Genomic DNA, 21,447 nt, shown 5'->3' on the forward strand with positions numbered 1-21,447 from the left:
TTATAAGTACATAGCACATGCATGGAACTAAAGTCATTGCCTGCCATATTTGATCCACTGTATCCTCACTCACGTTTCATGAGGTTTGTTTGTTGGGAAAAAAAAAAAAATACTTGGCATGTTTACTGCCCTTTTATTGGAAATTTCCGCTCCATAAACTATGTCTCAGATGACTGTAAGTGACTATTATGACTATTACTTCAACTAATAAAAACTTCCATAAGGGTTGAATGGTATTCTTGAATGTGTCGTGTTTTTAACAAGATCCTGTTCAGGTCAGTGAACATAAACTTTAGCTTATGTGTTACCCAAAGTGCATGGTACCAAGTCAGTACAAATGAACTACTGTACATGATTTATATATACACTCATCTCTACTGGATTCACCCCAGCATAGATTGCCTGAGGAAAGCCTTGTTAGTCACAGTCAGAGAACAGGGGGAATGAGGTGAGACCAGAAAGAGAACCGCTAAGTACTTCACCTAGACACAGGTCTGTCCTTGCCAAGCAAATTAAACAAGCTTTGTCCTTGCCTGGAAAAGTTTCAGAAACAATGCAATGTACTCTTCATCAACCTAATAAATCATATGTGCAAAAAGGTCTGCCCCAAATACAGGACAGAGTCTGAACTCAGACACAGAACTCAGTTATACAAGCTAGTTTGAAGATAAATGGATTGAACATTGTGTTTGCATGGAGAGTATACATTTCTGCCGTTCTTGTCTGAGTTAAACACTGCCTGTCTTATTCAGCTGACTCATTAGTATAAAACAAAGTACTGCATGTATCATTCCCATACGACTACATCTCCATTCAGTTCACTGACTGAACCCTTACAGACTACAGAAACTGTAAGTATGAATTCACTGATATTCTAATAATCAACCACAACTCTAGAGAATAGAAGGCTTAGAGGAGAATAAGACTCTGAAGAATAAAATGCAACACTTGAATAAATTGTGACTATAAATGCACTCCATTGCTTATAATTACCTTTAAATAACACAAAGCTTGCTCCAATAATATGTAAGAAATATTCACATCAATAATAGTCACCCTTTCTAAATGTATGATTGCATGTGATATTGGCTCGCTTATTCTTCCAGCACAAGGTCCTACTTTAGAGTGTTGTAAACAGAAAATTAATATCCTGCAATATAAAAAAAATATGTGATAGTAAGACTAAGACAAGATAACAACTACTAACAATCCATTTTCTTAAAAACAACAACAAACAACATTAGTGGCTGGATAAGTGTATATAGCTCAATTTATACAGGTGAACATTAAACGATTTATGCAGGAATTATACCGGATCAGTATTACTGATGAATAATAACCACAGGCCAGAAGTAAATGGATTGTAGCATGGGTGTAAAGCCCTTGTAATTGTGCTAAGGAGTACATATGGCAAAACAGAAACTTTTCCATAAGTTGTTAAACATTTTTGGACTGGCAGAGATATGGACAAATGTCATAAAAAGTATAACTTATACAATGCAAGTACAGTACAGTCAAAACCAAAAGTATTTTAACTGCACATACTTCAGCTGTTAACTGTCCACAGTACGTGCCAACAAGCCATTGAAGACTTATTATCATGGGAAATAATATTATTTCTTTAAGACAACTGGACGTCTCATTTCCATTGTATCAGTGGAAAGTGTAACACAACATCAATAAACCTTTGCCCTGACAACGGTCTGATTCTCTCTTTTTGAAGCGGAGGGGCAGCTGCAGACATGGACTATAAAAATCAAATTTGAGAATAGAAGCCTATCCTGTGTGTCAACAACCCATGCCTTGGAGAACAGTTGGAAAATTCAGAACTCATCCCAGAAAGACGCTAAAACAACAGTCACACAATGAATTAACAATATATTGCCCATATTATTAACTTAACACAACTGTTGGAAAATGAGTTTTCCAACAGTTGTGTTTTCATTCCTTGATAGCACATCCAACATTATGAACTTTCTCACTGCTCTTTGTATGATATATTGTATGATGAGACAATTAGAGAAACAGGCCTTACATATAGGAATGGTACTCACATGCTGCACACTTATCAGTGTAACACAGCATTTGAGTACGCTGCAATAGACAAGAATTTCAAATAGTCAATGAGAAGTTTTTGCACTATACATACACTTCAATTTGTCATGTATTTGTCAAGTCCTGCAACAGTGATGGTTCAAATTTGCTTCAAAAGACAGGTGCTCATTCATGGGTTTATTGCTTTTTAGTGTATCATTTCAATAATTGTCTGTCACCAAAACCAATATAGCCTACTTAAAAAAAAAAAAAAATGCTGCCTCGTATATTGTTCCTATGGGATCCTCTAGCAATGTCATCAACTTATCTCACTTCTAACTAAAATCTCCAGTTTCAGGCAACAATACATATACATCAGCAACTCTAAATCAAGTAATACAATACAATACAGTTTTGCAAAGGTGTCCTTCTTTAGCTCTCGCTTCAGTTCTCAGGTGATCCCCTTGGACTGATTATACATCATTGCAGCCTCTGATATCACTGCTATGCTGATGACACCCATCTCTACTTCTCCACTAAGTAAGCCACATCCACCACCTTCGTCACTCAGCCTGATATTGTCTGATCTAACACTGCAGTTTTACACTCCTCACTATCCCCAAATGATACTGCTGTCACGCTGTGTCACCTCTTGAACTGACTTACAGCAGCATTCTTGTTGGCACCTTCAGTAAACTCCTCAACAAACTCAAACATGTACAAAACTCAGTGTCCCAGATCAGTATCAGAACAAGCTCCTGCAACGCCATCATCCCTGTTCTTAAGCAACCCCACTGGCTCCATATCAAATTCAGAATGACATTCAAAGCCCTTCTCACCACCTACAAAATACTCGATGGCACAATAACCTTTTACATTTCCTCTCTCCTGAAACTTTACTCCTCCTCCCACAACCTCAGGTCCTCTGAGGGGAATCTTTCCACTTGCTGCCCCCAGCCTCTGGAAGCTCCCACTCTGTCCTCCTTAAACACTCCTTAATACAGACCCATCTTTTTATTATTATCAACTGAACAGTAAGTACTTGAAAACTATTTCTTCTGTCCATTCTCCTAGCAGCATCTAAAGATCTTTGTAACAAAAGTTCAGGGAGCAGTGAATAATGGCTTAAGTATATCTGCTTCTCAAAGGAAAAGTACATAGTTAAAGTCTGACAAGAAACAGTAAACTGTGCACCATAAACTGTGGCAAAGATGCGTGCTAACAAAGTTATCATCCTTTAGTGCAAGTGGAATGTAAACAATTGCAGTCTCAAAGAAGCTCTGGTTATCCATCCACAAAACCAATGAAGTATTCTGCACAGTTAACACTGGTTCTAAGCAGCAAAAGCCATAAAACCATCACATATGCTGTGACTCCAAGTATGCTATGGACATTTATTTTCTTTGCCTGTTCAGAATTGTGTAGCAATACCCTGGACTACACTCTGACTGCACCGTGGGCTCACAGCAGGGCTGCCCGTAGCATGTTTAGCAGTGAGAGCACTGAACCCATAGTGTAACTGAAAAAAAAAAAAAAAAAAATCAATCAATCCATCCAAATCGCAGAATATAATAACTCTTACATGATTCTTATGTGAATCAATTTTCCCCATACCCCTTCAAACCATACAATGGATGTTTTTAACCTGTCTTATCAACATATATAGAGCTAATTTATTATGGAAACACTGATCCCAGAAGAAAAATATCACTTATGTGCAGCCTACTTTGCAAAAAAAAAAAAAAAAAAAATGCTCTAGTTGTGAAAAGTGTCACACTTTTTTCACAGTAGTCTTTATATAAACCATGATATGAGTTCAACTAAGAAGGGACTGGATGCTATTCTGGATAACAGTGCTGACATGACATATTAGTAACTGTTTAATTAAACCAATTCTGACGATTTGTCACTTGATGTTGCTAACAATGGCTATAGTATTGCTCCCCAGCCCATTATATCTTGGTCATTGCTGCCCACTGAAGGACCATTTCATAGAGGTAGCTGTGCTTGCAAATTACATGACCATTGTCTATATGACACTGTGCTGTCCAGAGTGCTGCTCCAAACATGCCAAACACACTCAGATTAATAAAAAACTGTTCCATGTAGCCCACAGAGTGTAGCAATCACTCTCTTTCCTTACAAAGGGGATTATGTTTTAGACTATACATTTCTGTAACAGACTGTAGTTTTGTCATTGGCAGAGCATCTTAAAAAAGATACCAGTGTGCATGGGTCACAAACAGCTTGTGTGCAAAGGGAAAGAGACCAGAAATTTAAGTTTTATGGGTAGGAAATATATGTTAACATGTAAGCAAAATATGCTGGTACAGTCAAAATCTTAAGTCTGCAATAACTTACCTTCATATTCATTCTGGTTTTGCTTACTTTTTCTCAGTTCTAAAATCTCAAAAGCACATTCATCATGATTAGGAAAACTGAACTGTGTCTGCTATACATTCACTCTCCTCTGCACAAATACCAGCTATATGGCACCCACCAAAAAACTGTTTGTGATGGAATTTCTTTCAAAACATGGTCATTTAAATTTTGTTGGCATTGTAAACTAACGTCTTGTGAAAGAAAACAATGCCTTGTAACTGCCAGAATAGTTAATGGGGTGTCATGGTGGCTCAGAGGCTACGGTGCATAGCACGCACTCATGACGTCATGTGTTGAAATATGTTTCACAGCCTGTGTTTTCAGTCTCAGTTTTTATTTCACCCATCAGGTCAGGGAAAAAAAAAAAAAAAACGCAGATAACTTCATAAACTGGCATATGCAACAGTCCCTGCTGCAGAGTTCTGTCAAAATAAACGTATGTCATAATCTGTCAAGTCATTTTCACTGATTACCACGTTTCAGAGGACTTTTATGTGGACAGACAGCCACACATGAAGTTAGACAGCTTCAAAAAGAGAGAGATGGTGTGTATGGGGCTGCCTGTTTGCTGGCTAGCTCATAGGTGAACTTTATTCAGGAGACACAAATAAATGGGGCATTTCCATGCACATTTCAAGATGTTTTATCAGGACTGTAATGCTGTACTTACTTTCGCAGTTGCACAGGGAGTCAAACTGTTTCAGCTGTTTTGCCAATTACTGTTCCAGTTGTTTTTTTGAAATACCCTTAAATACCCTTAATTACCAAATATGTAAAGCAAGATCAGAAGCACACCTGACCCTGAAGCTGAGGCTCATCAAGGCCTCACTGAAGGCTCCTGAGACACAGTTACTAGACACTAATAAAGAAATTATGCTTTTAACTAGTCTGAAAATGAAGTTTTTAAAATAAGATAGTTTTGCAAATTATGCGATTTTATTAGAAATGTTCTATTGTGATATTATAAAGGTATCATAGGACGCAAAAGTGGAGTGGCTCATTCCTTACTCTATGTGGCACTTTATGACTAATATTTGCAAACCCTCACATACTGTACAGTACAAAGCCATATGAGAGGGATCTGTTGTGCTTTTTTCTTACCATGCTTAACGGTGGCATAAGATTATGAATTCTAATGTTATCACCTGCAAAAGCATTCTCATGTAGGCCATCTGGTATGAAGAGCTAGGCACAGAATGATTACAGCACGGGGTAAAGCAGGACTCATAGGGATGTCTGACTGCTACTAAAACAGGGAGAAATGCATCCATGTAGCATCATACTGATGAGAGACTGATTAGTGTGATCAGTTTTTTCTATACCTTATGTAGGCACGTCACCTTTGGCATATGTTTCTGTAGAGAAATAATGCTGCCAACTGGCAGCCACAATACACAAGGCAATCACAAAAAGAAACCTGAAAGTAATCAGTCATCATTTAATTTCAGCAACACTGAATCAACACTTCAAAACACTATCTGGACCAAATTCAAAAAGTCCTCATCGTCAGTGGACAGGCATTTATAATTGAGGAATAACTGCTGAAAGGTAATCTCCTTAGTGTAAACGTGGAAATCTAAGTACGGGTTTGCAGTGGGGGTGTCAGAAGCATAAGACAATCCAGCATAGCTCCTTGTTTTCGTGACTTAATCTACTGTATCCGACACATGGTTTTGAACTTTATACGGTCATTTGAAAAGGCAGTGATGCTTGGTTGACCCCACTCTCCCTATCTCTCCCACACACATACAAGTTTGTACACACACACTGTTGTTAAACCAATGAATTATCCACAATGACAAGTGCTGCATCAGTGCAGTGTTTAAGACAATACAAGCACATGAGGAAGTCATTATATATTTCAAGTCTAGCATTAAAGTCATTTAAAATGGAGTGGAATGGTTGATTGCTAAAGTTTTGAAACGCTGGTCTTCTAAAATTTTACTTTTTTCTTTGAGTTTTTCATCCCCCATCCTCTCAAGAGATGTGTATTGCAGTTCGAAGAATAGTTTTTTTCTGATTGCCAACAACTCATTTTTCATTAACGATTTCAAACTATAGAGATGTACAGTCATTTAACCAATGAGGTATCACATAAGTATGGGAGAATCAAGAGCCGAGTCTCCAAAAATTAATGAAATGAGCTCAGTGTATTGAAATGCAAGCATGTGTTCCAGGCACAAAAGGATTATGTGAAGGAGACATAACTAGAAACAGGAAGCAATCTGACACGGCAACAGTACAGTGGAACGGTTTGGTGGTTCAAGAAAGTGTTTTAATTTTTTGCAAAACAAACAAACAAACAAATAAACAAAACAAAACAAAACAAAACAAGATGATGTGGAATAAACACGTAATCTATTACGATGAGGATAATGCTGACTCAACCATTGGCTTATATGCTTATTCCATGGTTTTGTCAGTTGAGTCTAAACGGTCCTCACTTAAATCGACCCAGGATGGTTCCATTACCAAAAGCTTGCCCTAATCTTGACCAAAGTTTCAGCGTCCTAAACCTACTCTAAAATTAACAAAGGTTGTTTTACTTTCAGGATATTTAATCTGATCTTTATTTGCCTAAGGATACCTGTAAAACATTGTGACATGATACAAATTGTGGTGGAGGAATGCAATCTACCGAAATTTGTGTCCACAGCACATAATCTGCATTTCAGAGTTTATGTACATTTCATTAAATGTTACGAGGCTGCGCTGCTAATTTAGCGCCACAGAAGCAAGCTAGCCTGATAACACAATCTGTGATTATCTCTTAATCTCTGCAGATAAATACACTGTAATATTAGGCACAAACAACTTTCATAAGAACTCATGCTGTATGTATTGCAGTCATTTCATTAAGTTACTTTGTCGCCAGGCCAGACTGTGTTATTCTTCTGTGGTCTGTACATCTGTTCTCTGCGGATTCGTTGTGCTGCAAAGTTGGCAAAACACTAATTTTTCGAAAATGATTTATTGATAAACCACATCCGAAACAGAGTGATGTCACTCCTGGATAATTACATGCTTGCAGGATTTATTACAGGGCCAGCTTTAAACTCAGGTGGTGTGTAGAAGAGCCAGATCTACTGGTGTAGTCCTGCTTAATTAACATTTTTATCACATTAAAACTTGCAATAAGGACAACCTAATTGTTTATATAATAAACTTGATTTCTCTAAAATGAGAAATCCACCATGGATGTTGAAAATGACTATCAGACTTGAACCAAAAACACAGCATCTTGGAGACATCATGCTAAACTGAGTCTTGTACCAATTTTATAAAAACTGCTTCAATGTAACCTCTGACCAGGAGCATCTTCACATTTTGCACTAAGCCATTCTGAATTATTTGAAAGAGATGACAAATTTGGCATTTTCATGAAACGTGTGGAATTTTTAAGAAACAGTGAAATCCTTTGTGGGTGACAAATTGGTACAAAATGGCTACCAAATACCTTGTTGATGTGGGAAGATGCTGTCTCAGATACCGACTCGTATCAAGACAAGAATGACGTAGTACCATCATACTGAAACTCCTGGTATTGTCCTTTAAGTGTCTTTGAAACAAGGGTTGGGCTTCCCCATGACCTGAGGTCGAAGTATACAGTGACATGCTGCGGCTTGTAGCAGCCACCACTGAGCCAGCACATTGCTTCATTTGTGACTCTGAAAGACAAGCAGCTGCCATGCTATCCCAATGTCAAAGCAGCTTCCAGCGAAAAGACAGGCAGACTTTAATGTTTGATGACTCAACACAGGTTCAGCGGACAGATGCACACTAACTGTACTGTAGCAATCACTAAAACCATGGCCAATCATAAAAAATGCATAATACGTTGATGTACTGCACTATGAACATTAAGCATCATTCTGGAAAATGCTATTTTGTTGATAGTGCTGAAAAAAAAAAAGTTTGTTGGAAACCTTAGTATATGGCTGAGCAGTGGTCACAACTTTACAGTGGCACACACCTAAAAAGAAGTTACCGGTGACAGTTTAGAGAAGGTTCTTAATTCAGTCGTATTTAGGTGCTCTGAGGCTCAGAGCTTGTTTCAGTGGTTTTATTTGGGTTTGTACACAAAAGCAGGATTATTTCACACCAGTGCACTCCCAATGTGCTGCCAAAACCAGATGTGCCTCTACATGCTGTCCACATTAGGAAACCCATCCATGTGACAACCTGGCGGCAAGCTTTGACAAGACAAGGGGATACTTTCTCCCACACTTCCGTAACACAGTAACACAAACTCTGTCTCTCTCTTGCTCTCTCTCCCCAAACCTCTCTCTCACTCTCTCCAAATCTCTGTCTCTTACACACACATACATACACACTCACACACACACATACACAAACACACACGTACTGTATAAGCATAAAAATTATTACACCAAAACCACCTTCAATTTGTTTTACCTTTAGTGGGATCATCTTTCTCCTTTTGTCCTTTTCTACCTCCCTTCCTTCTCCCTTTCCTCTCTCTCTTCCTGCCCTCCGACATGCTGTCAGACCAGAGTAAATCCTCTCAGGAAAAGACACGGAAAAAAAACAGGTAGTCCTATTGGGAGCGTGTGGCAAGCGGGCACCAGAGTCTGAGCCTGCTAGAGCGTCTCTCCTCCTATATAGACTCACAGCAATCAACCAAGGCAAGGAACCACCTACTCACAGCAGGGCAGAGGGAGAGAGAGAGAGCAGTGACAAGGAGAGAGAGAGAGAGAGAGAGGGAGGGAGGGAGGAAGGGAGGGAGTGGAGAGAAAAATAGGGAGAGAAAGGTAGAGAGACAGACACAGCTCAAGAAAGTTAGAGGGGGGAGAAGAGAAAGAATAAAGTGGGAGGGAGGGAAGAGAGAGGGAGTGAGCAAAGAAGGCATTTCCCATTGCTTTAAGGCAATCAACTGTTCCCTTACTGGATCTATCAGATAAGCAGTGGCTCTTCCAGGCCCTGCAGCAGCAACTGAGGACTGAGAGCCACTGGTCCCATGCAGGGAATCCACACAAAAGGCTCCGTGGCCCTGCTTGTATCCAGTCCTGTTTTCCCTACCCTGGAGCATCCTCTCCTTTGAAATGACCCATGCAAAAGTGGAGAGAGACCAGTTAAGTTGTCCCCCTGTGTGCTGACCCCACCCAGCTAATTCAGATGGAGACCCGCCCTTACCAGGTTGATGTGAGGGCCTCACACGCTGAGCATGTCGAGGTCCCAAAACACATCACATCTGGTTCAGATTTGCAGAGCGCCAAACACACTTTCTGGGGATGTGTGCACGAAAAGCAAATGTGTGTGAAATGCGAAATGTCAGATCACAATCCATGACAGAGATTGGCCCTTGAAAATTACACAGAATCACCTCTTTTTCCTCTCTGCTCCCCCTACTCACCTCTCTCCAATTACTATGGGCAAGTTCCAGCATGACTGTGGTTGTATCCTTCTCTCCCTCTGTCACTGCTAGCCGGGTGTCATCAACTCTGCCCAACCCCAGCAGTAAGGATTTATACCCATACAAATACCCATATATCTTCTAGAGCCTTGGTGTCATGTGCGTGACGCTAGACCCTTGCCTTATGCCATGAAGTTAAACCCTACAGTTAGATATCACATGGTCTGTGTTATGCCAATTTTTTTCTATCTATGAAAGGGAAGTGGGCAGTTCACACACCTTTAGTGTTTTCTAAGTTGAAAACAGACAAAAAGAATAGAGCTGAGACATGAGAGACAATCAAGGCAGGATTCTATCCAAGGCCAGCGGGGGCACTCATGGGACAACTATATTTTTTCGTAAACTGCCGAGAGACTCTCTGCCTGGCTATGATAACAAGAAGGCCTTTTTTTTTTTTTTTTTACCATCGCTCAGCTTTTTTGTGAGACAATACTTTGTGTAAACACAACTTCAAGAGACGACCCGCAATGTTGCCGAAACTCTGCTTATCTTCTTTTGACATAACAAAACCTCCAACTCCACGATCACGGTATTATTTAAAGCTGTTACGTCGTGCTAAGCTTTTCTAATTTCATGCTGACTGAATTCCGCTGTCCTGCCGAGTGACAACAAAATAAAATATGTTGAAACAACAGCTGAATGACTCTCATTGAAACTCGGGGGTTAAAAAAAAAACTCAAGTGGATGACTCATATGCGGGGCCCTCCCGGGGTTTGTCTCGGTCCGGCCCTCCGAGAATTCTTAACACGGCTTGGGAGGAGGCAGCGGCGGGGATTGGAAGGGGCAGCAGAAGGGTCATGTCTCAACAGGTCAGTCTGCTGTATACTGTAATATAAGCCTCATCTGAAAGCAGGAAGGCTGGAGAGGCCAAACAGAGGCCAAGGTTGAAAATGCCAGTTGGGTCTGATGTGCTGCCATTCCTACTTCATTCCTACTTTAACTCTTATTGCTCCTTCCTCATCCTCCTCTCTCCCTCTTCCCTCTCCCAGTGATCATCTGCGATGATCTAATCTGTCAACAGAGATAACTGAGGACTGGAAGGGGCTATGATGTGTCAGTAGGCTTCCCCTGCCCTACTACCCTCTGTCCCCCCTCCCAGCCTCAACACTCACTTCCACCTCTACTATTCAGCAAGATGAGACTCGCTCCCCTGCCTGTTCTCTCTACTCACGCACCTGTGTGTGTGTGTGTGCCTGTGGTTGTGTGTGTGCACACATGGGTGGGTGTGCAGTGTATTGATGTGTTACAAGGGTGAGTACTTGTGTCAGAGCTGGTTACAAATAATTGACGAGAATCTCAAGATGACAGAAGATTTTACAGAGGTTCGAATTTCATCTGGTGGAATAAACTTGAAACTTGAACCTGCATTTAACCCCTTGAACTCTGATTTTCTCTTAATTTTCCCCTGAAGTCGCTTCAAAAAAGAAAACGTATTGTATGGGAATGTCACATACATGTCGTGCATCATTTATGTATATATATATATATTAATTCAGCAGGACACATTTGGTATCTCCACTAGAATTTAAAATAAAGTTCTGCTGGTTTACAAAAAAAAAGTTGAACAGCACAGCATGAGTTTGTAATAATGAATCTACAGATGGGATCAGAGGTTTTAAACTGGAATTAATATCAGAATGCATGACCACAAGACAAAATGTAGCCTACTCCCGTGAACTTGTTGGACAAAAAATAGATTTGGTAGAAACAAATGAAGGAAAGGAAAGTCATGTTGGCTGTCCTGCACGCCTCTCAACTTCTTCCTCCATGATCGTAGTACTGATGTAAGTAAATCCAGGATGCAAATGTAGTGAAAGGTAAGACTGTCTCACCATGACTAATGAGCGTAACTGCATGTGTCTGTCTGTGTAGGAGTAGTGGGAGCACATTAACCTTAGGATGGTGTGGGCATAAAGACATAGCCAAAACTAAAAACTAAAAACCAAAAACAACCATCTACCAAAACACAAAACAAGAAATGGCCCAAACAGACAAAAGTGATTTCATTTAGGTTATAAGCAAAGCAATGTAAACTAAAGCTGGGCAGGTTTTCATTTTTTGTTTCATGAAACGGTAAATCTGATGCTTTCTTCATTTTGTCTTTCCATCCATACATGTTTTTATTCTGTTTGTTTTGTTTTGTGTCTAGGTTAACAATATAAAAATGCAAATTCTGTAGGTCACTCCAGTTAAAACCTGGAAGATGCACATGCTCATTCCTTCCTGCCTTTGGACATGGAGGTCCCTGTCCTGCCGGGGTTCATTTTTGCCTCATCCACATTCTGTAAAGACAATACCCTTCTCTGCCTCTGAATGGTATGCCAAAAAGTGATCGTCTGCCAAAAACTGAATCAAAAATTTATTTTTTTTTGTTTCAGCCAAAAATTTGAACAATCAAAAATTTAATGGCCAAAATGTACATGGATCCAAAGCAGTTCAATTCAGTTCAGTTCAGTTCAATTCAATTCAATTCAATTCAGTTCGTCTGAGGACGACGTAGAGAGAGGGAATTCAATTCAGTTTAATTTAAGTTAATTCAATTCAGTTCAGTTCAGTTCAGTTCAGTACAGTTCAATTCAGTTCAGTTCAATTCAATTTAAACATGCATTTAACACGCAGGAAAGCTGGACAGGAAGGGAGTCATACAGTATAAATTACCTATGAGGTTCAGCCGAGACAATAGGTCAGTTTATGTGTTGAAAAACTAGGTTAAGATCTGTGAACCAGCTTGAGTTTGTGTATCAAATAAAACAACAAACCAAAATGAACTCCAGGAACACGGACATGGACGTAGACACACTTGAAAGTACATCTAAACCTCTTTCTCTTTTTTTCTAGTCTACTCGAAAGCATCTGCTGTTTTTCAACAGCCGTGGGCTGTCCTTGGATCGGGGTCTGGAGGTGGAGGGGCAGAAAGGGCTAGTGTGGGAGGAGCGTGACATTAAGAGCAAATATTTTTTTAAAAAATGGAGCCAACCCCTAAAACTCCTGACATGGATCCTTTGTATGCCCTGCTCATAAATGCTTCACAGGCCCCATCTCTGCCTGCCTCCTAATCCCTGCTCGCTCCTCACAGAATAGAGGAGATCGCTCTCCTGTATGATGGAGCTGAGCTGCTCCCTGCTCAACAACAGCATACCTGCACATCATCACATTGATACTGCTCAACAGCACTCCTGCCCTTTCACAAGCACGAGAGTTTATCTTTTCAGACATAATGGCTTTAAACAGCCATTAGGTTACATTGTTTAGATCTGTCTGCGTTTTTTTGGCCAGCAAAGTGCATATGCATGTGGGGGGCTCAGAGAGGGGTATAGTGCCTGCTTTTAACACATGTCTGTTGTCTTGCCTCTGAGAGGTGAGGCGAGGGCAGTGGGAGAAAGGGACAGAGGAGACATGCTCTAAAAGAAACAGGAGTGAGAGACGATAAATAGAAAAAAAAATTGCGGAAAAGAGAGAGGGGATGGAGGTAGAAAGGGGGAGGTCGGAAGGTGAAAAGTGTGAAAGAGGGATTTGGAAGTGAAAATAATGACCGCTTCATCAGATGACAGAAAACAGCCCCACCTGCTGATATTCACCTTTTAACGAGGCATCTGCGTCCTCGGCTGACCACACACACAGAAGTGAGGAGTGTTGTCTAGCTGGAGCAACACAGGCAGGTAGCCATATCTCCACAATACAAAAAAAAAAAAAAAAAAAAACCCTGCTCAGCCAGCCATAGTGTCTGCTGCAAATCCAGGCAAAGGAAATCTACACCTCTGAACTATAGCTAAATGATATGGTAAAACAAAACAGAAAAAAAAGTCATGCTGCAGTTATTTTGACAGATACCTGTGGTATGATTCAACATTTTAGTGGGAATGTTAACATTTGCATCAAAATTTTCATTTACACTAAGAACAACTAATATGATGATGAGATTTTTTTCTGGAGTCTGCACCAAATGAACATGTTTTCTTATGTCGGGAGAACACGATGTGTACACCACCGCATCTCTGTAGCACCACAGTAATTCACGAATAGTGGCACTTTGTCACACGTTTTACCTTCATGACAAAACTGCAGCTCTGTGATAGTATTTTGATTAATTATTCAGTCCTGCTTTGAATATAAGCAACGATCTGGCTGATGGTGTCAGTGCCTGTGCCTGTGCCTCCTGGTGCGTCTGCGTGTGTATACTGCCTACTGTAAACTCCTGTGCTAGCGTCTCTCTGTGCCTGTGTGAGTGACAGAGGAAAAGATGAGCGGCATCTGATGAGACACAGAAGACTACTGTCAGTGGGTGGGCTGGCACAACCCCCTGGAGGGGAGACACAACACAAATCAATGACGGTGACATCTGGAGGCCTGAGGAAGGGGCTATTTCCTCAAGGTCAGCTGTGCCAAGGTCAACTGAGATTCCAAATCTGAGTGTTGCTAATAACGCTGCTCAGCAACAGCTGAGATCCAGGCAACAAAAAGAGACAACAAATCACACCGATTCCCTAATTTACAGCACAGTGAGCGGACGGGTGCATTCATGTAAAGCACGGCTATCTAATATTTAGCGAAAGCGGCTAAAAAAATGAAACAGAGACCAGAGAAAGAAAAGAGAGAGAATTTTAGTGTTTAACAGGGAAGTGATCCTGGGTGGATTCAGCTCTTTGACGTTTCCGCAGCACATAGCTGTCACCATGGAAACCACAGTCTTAAGGGTAGCAACTAGAGTATGTGAGAGAGATGTGGAAGGGCGGAGTGAGCATGAGAGAGAGAGAGAAAAAGAGAGAGGGAGTGGGAGATAATGTGTAAGAAATATAATAATGGGTGAAGCAGCGAGAAAGAGGCGGATACAAAAGAAAGCCAACAGAGGTAGGACAAGAGAAGGCACGCATGAGAGGGATAAAAGAGTAAGGAATAGAGGGGTGAGAGAGAGAGAGAGAGAGAGAGAGAGAGAGAGAGAGAGAGAGAGAGAGAGAGAGAGAGAAACAGAGAAAGCGAGAGAGAGAGGTAACCATAGAGCAGCTGCAGCCTGGCCGCTGTATCGCTCCATAAGAGAGATGTCCATGAGTAAGCCTGTGCCAAGCCTGCTGGGAAGCACTGCAGTAGCATCTCAGAGAGAGGGAGATGACAAACAGCAGCACTGAGCATGCTCCACTCTCAAGGCCACTGAGAAAATGAGATTTCAGCTCTTTAGCTCCTTAGTTTGTTCAGTTCTCTATCTCTAGCACTGTTGCACCTCCCATCTGTCACTCGCCAGCGTTTACGAGCGCAACATACAACTTCTTCTTCTTCCTCCACCGACGAAAACGGCCCGACACATCAGATGAAAATTGACTGATATATCTAATAACTGACTGATCCAACAGTGGATTGAAAGAGACATCTATCCCCACTTATGGCCCTGCTGACTCATCTTGTGACAGGAATGACTGAGGCTGAGAGAGCAAGAGATGGGCATAGCAACACAACAGCCAATAGGGCATGCTACTGCAATAGCGGGGCCACCACCACAGCAGCATCACACGCAGAGAGCCTCGTCGCCTGATGTGATCTCTGAAACTCCAAAGTCTCACTGATCGTTTCCCTTTTCCTGGATGGGAGCCTCAACTGCGCTGCAAATGACGGTCATACATCCACATCACGCCCATAGTTGAGCTTAGGTGTAATTTTTTTGTCTCTCTGCAGGCAGACAGGCAGACACACCCATACTTAGTTATGATAGTGTGTCGCCCCCTCTTTCATCAGTGAAAATTGATTGCTCCCTGGTGTCAGTCATGATCATGGCGCTGAGTGTGTGTGTGAGTTTGCGGTTAGTACATGGCAGCTGACACAAGACGGCTGAAATATATGAGTTGTGAATCAGAGGTATCGTAAAATAACAGAAGGGCAACATAAACTAACAGAGTACACGCATAAATAGTCAAATGTTAACATCATGAGCTCCCCTGCTCCCACGGGTGGATTTGTCATTGCTGCATGGCTGAGCTGTGTTCAAACCAACAAAACTTTATTTCAACGTCTAGTGGAGAGCCCAGGGTTTCCAAAGATACTAAACATGTCCTTCTGAATTCCAGGGAAATGTGTATTAAAATATGCACAAGACATCTGGATATTTTCTATATGATTTAATGGTGCAGACATAAAACAATGGTAACGTAAAATCGGTGGTTTGAATAATTCACTCAAGGGGAAACTTAAGGGGAAATTGGAGTCGAAGGGGTTAAAAGACAGTGGGGAAATTCCATAAAGGAAAGAAAAAGACACTTGTGATAAAGAAAAAATGGGTTACTGCACTTTCTTGTTTAGTGATCTGGCGAAATATGGGGACAGTTCATGTCATATCTTGTAGTCTTGGTCATGTGAAGTGTGAGAGAGAAAGTGTGTGTGAGGAAGGTGTCTGCTTTAAAAAGAAGTTACAGGAGATGTCAATTGCCACTTAACTTCCACTGCGCCTACAGTACCTAAAATAATTTTCTTCTCTCTGATAACACTGACGATTCAAATTTGTATGAAGGTTGATGTGCTACGTCTTCATTTCCTCTATAGCTTTTCTTCTCTGATAACAAACAGAGTCTCAAGTGGACAGTGGGACAATAATAGCTTATTGCTGTGACACTAAAATAGCAAACGTCACTTTTTTTTATGAAAGATGCACTCTGAGTGACTTTGATCATCATCTCAGCAAAAACATCTCCGCTATCCTCAGACTGCCTGATTCAGTCTTTTTCTTTCTTTCTTTCTTTCTTTCTCCTCTTTTAAAACTCTGTGATTTCTGTCTCCCTGTCTGTCTGTCTCTCTCTCTGCCTGTCTCCCTCCCTCCCTCCTGTCTAAGGCAGAGATAAAGAGGTTTGTGTGACTGTGAGCAGATTGACTTGAAGATAGAGGCTGGAAGCAGATCTTGTCCACCTCCTCATTCTGCTCTTTCTCTCCTGCTCTCACCCAGATGAATAGACAAACACTCTCCCACATGCTCTCACAGTTTATCAAACACACACCCACATAGAACCAGGTCCTCACACAAACACATATGTGTGCTCTCACCAGAGAGAGCAACACACACTCAATCTAAGTGTCCTCGGGCTGACAAAGTATACAGTCAAATACAAACATACCCCCCAAACACGCACATACGCATACGCATACAAACACACAGGTGCATCCCTATGTAAATACAAGAGAACACATGCGGTCATTGATGCATCCAAAATGGACCTGTTTTCCACACCTAATATGAACAATTTTCTTATAAGAAGCACTTATTTTGAGGCAAAAACGTAAAAAAACATCTGAATCTGAATCACAGCACAGCATCATCGCTGTACTATTCGATACTATTGATTTTTTTTTTTTTTTTTCCCAATTTTCCAGATGCTTTTATTGTTGAACTTTTTTTCTGGCACATCTGACAATGTGTTATAACTAAGTTTGATTTTACTGACTTGACTTAATGCAAAACAATGTATTCATGAATAATAGTTTTAAATTATCATTAAAAAGGAAGAATTTTAAGTGCATGCACACAAATTTATAAAATAGATCCCACTGAATTGGCCTTTTGGACAGAATCTAAAAGATTTTCCTTTTGTCACAGATGTATAATAACAATACTAAACAAGTCTAGACTGAGGTGCTGAATGAATCACCATTACACTTAACTGAAAACTGCAAAAATTTAAATGAACACAAAAGGAAACATGGGTAAGTTTTGCTCTTATCAGCAGCAACCCCCCCCTTTGAAAACATGCCTCCATTCTCTGCTTTGCATTCTTCACATCAAATCAAATTCCTCATGCGCTCTCCGCTTGTCCTTTATCTCCAGAATGTGCTTTGAGAGCAGCACAAACATGTCACAATGAGGAAACTGTGAGGAGTCTCACACTGTGTGAAACCAGCGTCTTGGTCAAATCATTTGCATTTTCTTGCTTTTTTGCCTCTCAGGGCTGAGCTTTTGCCTTATCAAGAGTCTTGCTTATCTCTTTGTTTGTTTTTCACCAATGCAGGCTTTTCCTGGAAAACAGGCCACTGCGCATGTGTAGGCCCGGAGCATGCTTTGGAGACATAGGCTCAGATCAAGGCAGTCACAAATTGAGGGAGCTTGATAAGTGGGCAAGAGCGTGGCCCCTGTTGAGGGTGCCAGGATGGCTCAAACTGCACTCTGGCAGGCCAGAGATGGCTGACAGGAAGCCAGGACTGTGGTTGGGCCATCTTAGAGAGACAAGAAAACAGCACCATGCCCACAAAGCACCCTCCACCCCTCTAAGAACAGCTAAATCCACCGCCAAGCGTGCCAGTGACTGACAAGCCCAGTACGAAGAATGAGGTCAGAGCAAGCTGAGTGTAATAGCTTTGAACAGGCAAACTGTCACCCATTTGAGGAGCTTGGCAAAGGGAGGGCGACACCAAAGCTTTAGCCAAATGAGCATTAGCCACTGCCCAGAGAGACATGTTGGAATAGTATAAGACTAAAGATTCTGTATGTCAGGGTCACTGTGGTGCTAAGGAAGCGAAGTACAGGACAGGGTCAGCTCTTCTGCCCGCAGAACAAGACTGAGGCAAAAGGACTTGACCCATAGTTTTATCCAAAATGACGTGATGGGCTTCTTGACAGGCTAAAAAGAGAAGCCATCCACCATGCTATTTTTCATGTAATATTTTGTTTTCTTTTGCAATGCTGGCTTGCCAACAGTGGTTTCCTGGCTCATGGCCACTTACAGAATGATAACTGCCTGCTTGCTAGCCTAATGTCATGGAGACAACAAGGGAATGAAAAGAAACATGCCTAGACAATGCGTAGCAAAAGTACACATCCCAACAGATGCAATCGGGAATAAGCGGAAACAGGGCTACAGAGCTCACACTGCAGGGACTTTCTGTAACACTGATCTAACTGGCTTTTACAAGTACGACAGACCTCGGTTAGGAATGTTGCTTTCTCATTTAGGGTAAAACACCCCCGAGTTAAGGGGTATCAGTATCACAAGGGAGATATATTCCTCTTTTGTCTGTATTTGCTGCAGTGAGGTGATGGTTAGTGTGCTGGTCTGTGGGCCAGCTGGGACACATCTCAGTTCACCGCACCCGCGTGCACCCACACACACATACATACATACACACACACACACAGACTGAAGCTTGCTCTACGCTGCTCACTATCTTTCAACAACAAGCTGAGCAGGGACCAGACGGAAAGAGGGCCTATTTGTGCAGGAAGATAAATACACTTCTGCACCCAGTCCTGTCCCCTCCAGATTAGAGCAACACAATAATGAGCATGAGCACTGGTGGAAGGGCAGAAGAAAGCAAGTGTAAAGGATAGAGTAACAGCCTACTACCAAATGCACAGACAGACATACACGCACACACACACACACACACACACACGTGCATGTCTTTCTATCTATCATCATATCCAAATATTCAATGATTTTCTCTAACCCTAACCCTAATCTGCTACAGCATTTTGTCAAAGGAACATTCCATGCAAAAGGAATACCACTTAAATTACCAATTCAGGTATGCTGTTGCAAAAGTCTGAGACACCTCTTTCATGAATATGAAAACTGTGAATGAAATCCCCCTGGGGGATTTACCATCTTTCACCATCTTTCCCAAATCATCCTCCACAGAGAAACACCAGAATTTACAACTTCATGACGTCACAGTTTCGAGAAAGACAGAGACAGAGAGCGCGGGAGAATTGCTGGTGGGTGTGGGGGTCAAGTATCCAGTGATACTGTAGTGGAACGATCGTGGATTGAACACCGTCTCTACCGAAAATACACAAATATCCAGGAATGGTTGTGCAGCACTGTTGCTGAGAAGTGATTCTTCTGCGAGCCAGAAACGCCGTGCTCTTTTATCAGCACCTCGTCTTTGCTACAGTCAGGATGGTTACACTCAATCACGGTCCACAGACTTAATCAATTCATCTTCACTCTGCTATGAATGCATATTTTCTTCTCCTTGTGCTGAAACAAATTTCTACCTCCAAGTAAGAAGACCCTGTCACTGTTGAGGAAAACACGATTTTTCTATTGGTCCACTTCCAACCATACTAACAAGCCATTCCATTCTGTTTAAAGTCTTTTCATGTTAAGACACACATCAATCCACACCTACAACATACCTGAGGAAACAAACCTTCTCTCAGGATATGTGGAGTGTGTGTGGGGTGAACATGGCCGGACACGTCCCTTAAACACACCGGGAGGCGCCCATCGGGAGTGCCGGCAGCCCCTCTTTTCAACACTTCAGCACGCTGCACACAAACACAGTTGCCCTTCCCATGGTCCTTTTGTTCCCTGGCGTTTTGTTGAAGTCAAGTTCCTGTCATGGACACTGTCTGCTTTCTCTGGATGTATATTACTGACAGTCATATTACACCTTTATGCAAACACTCTCTTCTATGCATGTGATCTTTTTTTTTCATGGCTACATGGCACTAACCATGCTTTGAAAAGCCTCTGAGTCTCCAACTGACGCATGAAAACATGCATTTGCTTGCTGACACAAGGAGTTATGGCAAATGCACTTAACAAAAAAAATTGAGACACAGGAAAGCATAAACACACCCATGCATTGGCAAGCATGCATGCACAGTAAGGAAGAAAATTTCATGTGTTCTCGTTGAAATCTTTTGAAAGTGAACCTAGGCATTAGATAACAGAAGTGGGCAGGGTTTGCTGCAAAGGTACAACTTTGAGAATCTGTGGGGTAAATGTGGTTTCATAACTGAACACATTTCTCATACTTGCCCCGGTCCACGTTAAATCCCCTTGCTTTCAGGCAACACATTTTGTTTCCCTGAAATGACTGACAAAGTGCCCGAAGCCTGTCATTCATTCCATCAAATCATTGTGCAACATCACTTGCTCAGATTTCATGTTAAATCCAGGACAGAACCAGAAAATGGTGCATGATGAGAAAGAAATCAATGGCTGAGAGCCTATAAACGAATGCCAGAGAGTGAGTCTGCAGTGAAAGGTCATCTCCTCCACTGTCCTTTATTGCCATGCTGCTTCATGCTGCTGAATCTGCCTGACACCTTGGCGAGGTGTCGGCTTGCTGCAATGAAGAAGCACCCACAGCTACAAATGAATAGTTGATGAGCAGCTTTCATGCACAAAACGCTGAGGTAAATCAATTCTCACAGCTATATACTCCAAACAACACCGACTTACATGCACTTAAATCGAACCCTAAGAACCACTGAGCAACACACACACACACACACACACACACACACACACACACACACCAATACATTTAGACATATTAGATAGAGTCTAAACTGGAATATAAAATACTGTTCTGCTAAAACACTCCCTGCTTCCTAAAATGTGGATACAATTACCTCTATTAATTCTACCAGCCATAGTGGTAGGTTTTGTTACATTGCGCATTTAAAATTGATTTGTCATTTACCCCCAGCTTCCAGCTAAAGCATATTGCCTAATTTCCCATAACTTCATCATAACCTCATAATTTTCCCATGAGTAATGGAGATGATTATTGCCGTTATTGTCTTCTGTTTTCCCAAGGTTGCCAGCAAGACACCATATACTGTATCAACTGGACCGATGTTTCTAACGCTATGTTACTGGCATGGAGCAGAGCAG

At 41.5% G+C, this 21,447-nt stretch overlaps 1 protein-coding gene across 3 annotated transcripts in view; it reads right to left on the minus strand.

Moving 5' to 3' along the window:
* The window catches only part of nrg2a (neuregulin 2a), a 63,948-nt gene extending 54,873 nt beyond the window's left edge, over nucleotides 1–9,075 (minus strand). For all 3 annotated transcript variants that reach the window (XM_030068836.1, XM_030068834.1, XM_030068835.1), the window contains exon 1: nucleotides 8,833–9,075. In XM_030068836.1, the coding sequence (XP_029924696.1) occupies nucleotides 8,833–8,917 (85 nt within the window). In that variant the 5' untranslated portion in view covers nucleotides 8,918–9,075. The remainder of the gene's footprint in view (nucleotides 1–8,832) is intronic.
* Nucleotides 9,076–21,447: the final 12,372 nt, after the last annotated feature.

This window comes from Myripristis murdjan, chromosome 14 (assembly GCF_902150065.1).
Source record: "Myripristis murdjan chromosome 14, fMyrMur1.1, whole genome shotgun sequence".
Taxonomy (NCBI): Eukaryota; Metazoa; Chordata; class Actinopteri; order Holocentriformes; family Holocentridae; genus Myripristis; species Myripristis murdjan.